Here is an 8,502-nt window from a genome sequence, read left to right as displayed (position 1 = left end):
CCAATATTAAAACTAATTTCCATTTGTGTCCCTGTGATGTATGACAAAATCTTAACTTTTGAAATCTTTAAGAACTCAGTGGCATCCTGGCATGGAGTTATGATCAGGATAACACTGAAAATTATTTGTTTTTTGGCAGTAATTCTGCATTTAAAACATGAGGGGGAGCATGCAATGAAAACTATGCTTGCATTTTATTATCGGCAGCCATAAACTTCCATATATAGCAAGACTTCCCTTGACTTGTCTCAGTGTATATCCTTGAACACTTGCATCTCGGGGTCATTTCCTGTTTTGGTTCAGCTCTTATTAAAGCTCTGCAACAGAGAGGACAGAGTCTCACATTTTATTTATTTGGTATCAGCAAAGTTCAGTTATGGAATCCATCTCACATGAGTGAACCTGAAAAAAAGTCTTTTGGATATCAGTTAGTTCCACAAAAAAGAGGGAAAAAAATCTCAATTAAAACCAATATAAATGAAAAAGTAACAAACTGGGACTCCATATTAAATGACAAGTCATTAGCAACATCTGCGGGTGTTTTTCTTTTGTGAAAATGGACTGACTGGGAAAAACCAATAAGTGTTTATTGATTTGCTGTATTAAATTCACTGAGACGGATTTTAAAGCCTCAAGAAAACTGAGACATGAATTGTGTTAGTGTTAGGATTGGGCTCCTAATATGTTCAAAGGTTTCTAATGACCCTGTAAGTGAAGTTTTGCTGACCCACTCAATATCCATCATGGTAAACATGCTGAGTTTCTGACACAAATCATGCTGTTTGTTTAACAGACTTTGACATGTTGGCTTTGAGCAGCATCCTTGTTGTGCCTGAGCCTGGGAAGAGGTCGCGTTGACCATGACTCTTGTCCAAACCACAGGTCATAAAGCTCCATTAGGTCTTTGCCTATATCCATTCATCTGAAGACGACTATTTGTGCTCTTTGATCACCGCAGAGAAGTTCAGCTGTGAGTTTTCATGCCATTAATGCCATGAGTTTTTCTTCAGCCTTCCATAAAAGAAAATCCAGGACTTTTATTTTCCAAGGAAGCTCTTATCTTTGCCATGTGCCTGTCCACATCTTGTTTTTGATCCTTTGATCAGAGAGTGGTGGCTGACTTGACCTTGGAGGACAGGACCTGCCTGAACCTCCTCTTCAACTCCTGCATGTTGGGAGATTTAGGTCTGGCCAGGTGGAGGCCTCCTCTCCTTTTCTCCCCGTTACCTCCTCCCAATGCTCGGATCACCTAGAGGAAACAGAACACAGTGGCTCGCCAAAATAAAATAAAATAAAGTTTCAATGCTCATTTATGTTAGTGTAAGGTCAATAGTCAAAACCAGGTCAATAATCTGTACCAACTTAGTTTCTGACATACTATTACAATAACACTATCTTTATGTGATTATGGATGTCATTTTCCCGCTACATTGTCAAAGAATTTTAATGCAAGTTATTTTTTGGCCACTAGGTGGCAGCAAAACAGGCTGTAAATACAACACCTGTGTCAAACAGTTGCCTATTTTTACACCCAGCAATATGTTTTATTCACTGAGTGTCACGCTTATGACCACTTGATGAACTGATGAACTGGATCTGATGTTAATATAAAACAACAAAAGCTGTGCAAGTAAAAATTAACGCAGCTTTAAAGCTCATTAGTTAAAAAATGCTGGCATCAAATATAGCTAAGGTTTGGGAAACTGCTCTCTTAATTCTAAACAGACTAAACATACCCAAATACTGAGCCTCTGGGCAAAATGTCCTGAGTACTTCAGCAGAAAAATAAATATACAGAACAGTCCATTGTGGGCTGGTGTAGCTCTTTCTGGTTTAGTTGGTAACTCTGGGCATCAGTGAGAAATGCCCTGTAATCAGAGATCCCACAGGAAGTGAAAATCCCTGAGGTTTGATGGGTTAAAAATGCATTCTGTCCTGTTATCTTTCTATAAGAATGCCTATCTTGAGAAAAAAACCAAACACTGAGCTAAAACCATCTTTACCAACCCTTTACGGGCAAGATAATGAACAAATGCACAACAACAAAAGTCCCACCTCCTGACAGAGATGTAGGAAGGCAGCGTGGACTCCTTCATGGTTCTCTCTGGCTGAGGCCTCAAAGTAAACTCCTCCTGTGAGCAGAGGCAGGACTCAGATCAGGACTTCCAGATAAGACATAGTTTAGATACACAAGAGGAACAGGCAGAGAAATGTGCCGATTTGAGGAACCTTTAATTTATTTCTCCAACTTTTCTACTTTGTCAGTGTGTTCAGAAGGATTATTAGGGAAGCATCTTCAGGGAACCATGAATGTTTCTATGAAATTCTGTGAAAATCCATTGAATAATTCACCTAATGAAGCAGCTAGCGTCTCGCCTTCGTCTGCAGGCACTTGTCGGGCGCGGAGCAGGTCGCTCTTGTTGCCAACCTGCATGAGATTACAGATTACAGACTAGATTACACGATAGGGATTAGGGTTAGTAGGCAATTGTTATTGTCTGGTTATTGTCCAGGTGGTAAAGAAAGACTTGAACACTGCTAAAAGTCTGGATAATCTAGACAGTTAAAGAGCACCTTAAATCCAAATAAACTTACATCTTGTATGAATTGGATGGTTAATTTTTTTGAGACAGGATACTGACCAGTATGACAGGTATGTTTCCAGAGGGGTGTATGCGTCTGACGTGTTGGTAGAGCGGTTGGATAGTTCGGTAGCTGTTGTGGTCCGTGATGGAGAAAACCAGCACGTAACCGTCGGCCCAGTAGATCGACCTGGAAGTCCAATTATTTTACAGTTATTACTACAAGATATTAATTAGATACCTTAAGTTTAATTCAATGTCATATTCAAGTCTGACCTGTTGATCTGCTCCTGGCAGTACAGACCGTCAGCATCATCCTGTAAAAGTATCATAGTAATCAAAGTTAGGGCTGCAATTGTAGAAAACTGTTGAAAATGTTCGTCACAATTTGTCAGAGGTGAACTTTTCAGTTTGCTCGTTTGGTCATATCAACATCTCAATTGACAAACCAGTTTTTCAGTTGATGTGGTTGGAAGCCAATCGAGCAGCTATAGCAGCATTTGGTTTCCATTGATCTTTTCCTAAAATCAACCATGCAGCTTTAGTTGCCTATATTTGTCTTAGTCCTACCAATGGAGGTGCAATATCAGCAGAACATACATTTGGTTTTTCCCAAAATGTCCGTAACTACCTATAATTATTTTCATTAATCCTCCTGCAGCAGCTTAAAGTGACAGACCAGGTGGTGATTTTACTGAAAAGGTACACCGCCAAGACAAATGTCTATTTATGGAAACACACCTGCTGTTTCAGACATTTAACTTCTGACTCCTGACCCCCTGGACCACCCAGGACAAAGTGCTGCTTGCTTGCTGCTGTTTAGGATTTCGCCATTAAAAAGTTCTTTCTGTCATTATGGATACTCGTCTGTTGCAGCCCCACTTTTTGAGTTTAAAAAAAAAAAAAAATCTCTCCACCTGCAGCTTTTAACAATCTTCCAGAGGCTCAGTACCTCCCTGACCTCTCTGCTCTGCACACACCAATTATTTCTTTTTAATCTCTGGGAAGCTGGTCACCATCACCCTCCATCCTGCCAAGAAGGACTTCCTCACCCTCCTGTTATCTTCCCCCGGTCTAGGAAATGAGCAGTTCCGAGGCCTGGTTTGGTAAACAGACTGTCATGTTGAGCACAGTGAGCTGTGTGGCACGTTGCACTCATGATACTCATCAAGAGTGAGGAGATGGTCAGTAAGGTCACTTCCTCTTACTTCAAATACATTCCTCAAATTGCTTTGAGATAAAAATGGAAGTTTTTTTTTTCACTGCCTCTGAGGGTTTTGATTCAACTTTTAGATATAAAGCAGCAGTGATGCAGCACAGATGCCTCTGCTTTTTTAAGCTTTTCACCCAATTTACTGCTAACTGCTAACGCACTGGCCAGCTAACTGTCAGTCAACCAGCTAGCTGACTTGCTCACACAGTTAATTCAAGAAATATGTTTGTACCACTGACTCTGTCATAACTTTCAGCATGCCATGACTTTTTTGTAAAGCAGTTTATACCCCAGAAGTTAAGTTAAATAAAAATCAGTACAGCAACATAGTCAGTTAAGTAGCTGCCAGCTAGCTAGCTAGCTTCCTTTATTTGGACTTTGGACTCCAAAATTCAACACTGCTCGGAAAAGATTTTGTTGTGAACTATTGCCATCAAAGTAAATAGGCTACTAGGCATAGTAACCAGCTAGCAAGGTTGTAAATAGCTAAAAACCAAACTTTTTAGATTCTAGATTCTCTCGCTCGGAGCAGATAATGTAGGTGTAGGAATAATTAAACTAGTCCAGATGCCTGATGTGGGCTTGCTCTTTCTCTGTATTGCTAACTGCTTCCCATAGTTTGGATTGCCTGGATTTAATTTGAGAAATGAAAAGGTCAAATGTTCTCCGAATTTTCATTAAAAAGAATTCACATGCTACTAAGCTGGGCTCGTCTGGGGCCCTATTAACTCAGACCACAACAGTCGACTGACTCCACATGGACGTTAACACTGTGACCCCTGACCTATCAAACCCCTCTAACTCTGTGATTACTTCCTGGTGTGGTGGAGTCCAAAAAGAGCCCTTAGCACCAGGAGAATAGGTTTTACCATGTCCAGTAAGAACAGAAAAGCTTGTCTATTCATTCTGCACATGAAAACTCTGGGATGGAAACATGGCTGCTGTCTCTCTGTTTTCCACGAGTTACCTGGAGAGCGACACAGGGAGTATCCTGGATCTGAAGCGACACTTCCTCCCCATCCAGTGTGACCTTTCTGGAGTAGAGCGCTCCTGGGGAGGACGAAAGAGACATGGGGGTGGATGATGAATGGATCGATAGTGGGATTTCTCTAAGAGTAGAGAGGGGTGTTTTTTTTTAGCAGAGGGAGCACTCACCAGTGTTTGCTTCATAATCCCCAATGAACCTCTTGGTCAGAAACCTGACAATCAGAGCTGAAAAGAAGCGAGAAAACTCTGAATCAGGGATACGGAAAATGAAGCTAAAGTGTGTAAACAACAAGTGGGAGGAAATTCCAAACTGGAGGAGTAACATGATCACATGTCTCTAAATAATCAGTCTCATCTTTGGGATTGTTTGGAGAAAGGAGATGGTGTATGACAGTTTTTAGAGTTGTACTGTAGTGTGTATGATAATTTGCAACAAAAGAGTGTATAAGAAAACTAACCAGCTGCAACCCACTGACCTATATAACACTTAAACATTTACTCCTGGCGAGTGTTACTGGAATTTCCCTTTTCCCTGACAAATAACTTTTTGATTTTGAACAGTTTCATAGCAGAGAGATGAGCTAAACAAACAGGCCAAAAGTCTGAACTGAGCAAATGATTCACCAATACTGAGAATCCGATGTTGCAATGCTTCATGCGTCATGTCATATTGGTGAATGATTACCTAATCTATCACTTGGATTTTGGATTCTGGACACTGTTGTGTCAGTGGCTCTTCTTCTTCCTGCGTATTAAAGGAGAGCTCTGCTGGTTTTACACATTAAAGGGCCACTCCAGTAGTTAAGTGCTGCACCTTTTATAAAAGTGGGGGACTCACAAAAGACAGTTTTTAAAAACAGGATGGTCAAAATCAGAGTAGCAAAACACAAAAGTTTTTGATTTTTTAATCTCCAAGCTCCATTAACGCAAAATACTACAATTCCCATGATGCAACTTGATAGCTAAGACCCTCTCTGCTTGGTAAATGTCCATGTCTTTTTAATTCCACACCCCAGTTTATAGCAAAGACCAACCACTCAGATCCTTTGACCCAGAGCAGCCACGGGGAGTCTGTGTGATTGGTTGATGCATTCACTCGCAGTGTGAAAGCTCGGAAAACTCAACATCCTTCGGAAAAAACTATGTAAATGTGTGATTTAAAAATAGACGTGGTGTAAAATGACACATGAAAAGCAAATAATCAGTAGTGATATCACATGAAATGACTTCTACTAAACTTCTACTTTTACTATTAACACAGACACTTGTTGCTGGGACTTTTGAGCTTGAGTTGGCCCATGGTGATGATTTATCAGTGGAGGCGTGTCCTCAGCTGCTGTACACACACTTTAAACACTCGCTGAGGTTTATTATAAATTGTAACTCCCTCACTTACTACCAGTCTGACAAATTAGCCACTTGTACTGAGCCATGCACTCACTGATGTGTTTAGTCTATTTTGCTTTCTGTCCCCTGGATTCTATTTGATTTTTTTTCCATATATCGAGTAAGTTTACATTAGTGTGCTCTAAAGTTACTGATTTGACCGTAACTGTTCTTTTTCTTAACTTTCTTTGACCATACTGGGTATATAATATTTTCCATACTATGTTATGCTGAACATTTATTTTTACTGTTAGCATAAAGTTTTCACTGTTTTTGCTCTGTGGCCTGGTGACCACTCTCCCCCTTTCCAAAATAAGAGCTTAATCTCTGTGATATCCTTCTTTTGGTTATATCAAGTGGTGAAAAATAACTAATTACATTTACTCAAATACTTAACTACACTTCCTTGTACTTTACTCAAGTACATTTTAAGCTACTCCACCACATTTCAAAGGGAAATATTGTTCATTTAATTGACAGCTATAGTTACTAGTTACTTTTCAAATTAAAATCTTACACACAAAATCTATAATAAGCTAATAAAGTAGTTTGATTGTTATGGATTACAAGTAGTTAAAATTAGCTCCATAGCAAGCTGCTATAATAATAATAAACACACTTTTTATACTTTAAGTACATTTTGTGCATATTACTTTACTTTACTCAGGTAAAATAAGAAATGGAGTACTTTCACATGTGGTGGAGTATTTTGATACTTAAGTATTTCTACTTTTTCCGCAATAAAACCTACAAAAAATGAGCTAAGTAACAATTTCTAATGACAATATGTTGAATGAAAATTGTCTCCCCCTGCTGTCCAGGATAGCTGAATTATCTCCACCATATTTACTACATTACTTAAAGCACACGACTTTATTTCCACCTCTAATAAACAACTAAATAATAAAGTTATTCCTCACAATAACAAGTTGCATGAAAAGTGGTCATTATCATGTTGAGATGCATGAAATCCCAGCCACCATTTCTCCTTTTTAAGCCTCGCAGCGCAGCTCATCAGTTTGTGAAAAAAAAAAAAACTTCCTTCATTCATTTAAATTCTAGCAGCGTTATTAAGGTGTAAATCCTTCCTTCCATACCGGTTTTCCCGACGTTGCTCGCTCCCAGCACCACGATCTTCACCGTCTTGTTGGGCACACAGTCCAGCAGGGGATACTCCGGTATGGGGACCAGCAGAAAGTTGCCAGACCCGCTGCTGTTCATGGTTCCCGGTGCAGGGTCGCCAGTCAGCCGCATTTAGCTCCTCTCTGCCCCGAGATCAGCCCTGCTCTATCTGGAAAAAATAACACCGTGCAGGCAGGAGCAAACCCCTCCGCCCCGAGGAGGAAAAATCACTCCGATATTCCCATAATGTTCCTGCAGAGAGAGCGAGGACTGAAGAGCTTAATTATTCTGGATCTCCTGAGTGTCCGCTGGTTTATTCTTGGCTGTGGAGCTGCCTAAAATTCATCCCTAAAATCACTGAATCTTTCCTCTGAGATCAAATATTCTCAGATATTTTCCAAGTATCCCAGTTCCAGCGCAGAGTTTTCTCTCACTGAGGGAAAAGTTTTAACCTCTGCGTTGCTCTTACAGCAACGAGAAACTATATCACTGCACGGTTTTTTTTAAAGCGTATTAATAATGAAAAAAGGAAAAGTATCCCGGTCCGCACTGATCCCAGATGCCTCTGACTGCGGACAGAGAGGCAGAGAGATACAGAGGGAGGGGTGTAGACTTTGAACCGTCCCCCTCTAATATTCTCATGAGACCAGTCTAAAACTGGGATCCTCTTTCCAGCCTGGAGTCAGACACCATTAACCTTCCCAGGTCTAACAAGGAAATTAAGGTTTACAGTAATAAATCTACAGAACAAATTAGTCATAATAGACCAGCATGTGCCAAAAAAGCTCTCCAACTGTTGTTACATTTTAATTGTGCAATTTCAATTTCCACACAGCAGAGAAAGAATCAGCCAGAAGCATCAACTCATCAGTATCCACTCTATGGAAGCTCAAACGTGCCAGAAGAAGAGGGGAAAAAATATAATGTAAGGAATGACAAATAAAAATAGTCACAGAAATCATAATTGTTACTTATTCTAATTTAAACTATATTATAAAACAGTGAGGAACAGTCTAAGTCAAAATCATGAGCTTCACATGAACAAACTTGTTTAAAGTTTGACGTTTAAACAGGTTTATGAGAAAATATATTTAAGTTTTTGCCTTAAAAGCTCATAATTTTTACTTAAAAAAACACAATTTTAAGAAAATTTTAAATCCCAGAGTAATTTGAGTATTACCTCTCAATTGACTTAGAAGTAAATTAAATTAG

At 39.6% G+C, this 8,502-nt stretch overlaps 1 protein-coding gene across 1 annotated transcript; it reads right to left on the bottom strand.

Moving 5' to 3' along the window:
• Positions 1-332: 332 nt before the first annotated feature.
• rasl11a (RAS-like, family 11, member A) lies at positions 333-8,413 on the bottom strand. The gene is made up of 8 exons (XM_018703828.2): positions 7,266-8,413; positions 4,951-5,007; positions 4,763-4,845; positions 2,859-2,899; positions 2,643-2,772; positions 2,353-2,428; positions 2,056-2,132; positions 333-1,249 (listed from the first exon to the last, which is right to left on the bottom strand). The coding sequence occupies exons 1-8, from the start codon at positions 7,420-7,422 to the stop codon at positions 1,103-1,105; spliced, it is 768 nt and encodes a 255-aa protein (XP_018559344.1). The 5' UTR covers positions 7,423-8,413; the 3' UTR covers positions 333-1,102.
• Between the last annotated feature and the right edge of the window lie 89 nt (positions 8,414-8,502).

This window comes from Lates calcarifer, linkage group LG14 (assembly GCF_001640805.2).
Source record: "Lates calcarifer isolate ASB-BC8 linkage group LG14, TLL_Latcal_v3, whole genome shotgun sequence".
NCBI classification, from domain to species: Eukaryota; Metazoa; Chordata; class Actinopteri; family Centropomidae; genus Lates; species Lates calcarifer.
Note: the sequence above shows the minus strand (reverse complement) of the source record. Positions and strands in the feature narration are given on the sequence as shown.

What these genes read in the sequence shown, in the direction of transcription:
- rasl11a (XM_018703828.2), bottom strand. Translation starts at nt 7,422, where the DNA reads ATGCGGCTGACTGGCGACCCTGCACCGGGAACCATGAACAGCAGCGGG. An exon ending in GGATTATGAAGCAAACACTG is followed by an intron (nt 4,846 to 4,950) that starts GTGAGTGCTCCC and finishes CGTCCTCCCCAG; the next exon opens with GAGCGCTCTACTCCAGAAAG. An exon ending in CTCCCTGTGTCGCTCTCCAG is followed by an intron (nt 2,900 to 4,762) that starts GTAACTCGTGGA and finishes ATACTTTTACAG; the next exon opens with GATGATGCTGACGGTCTGTA.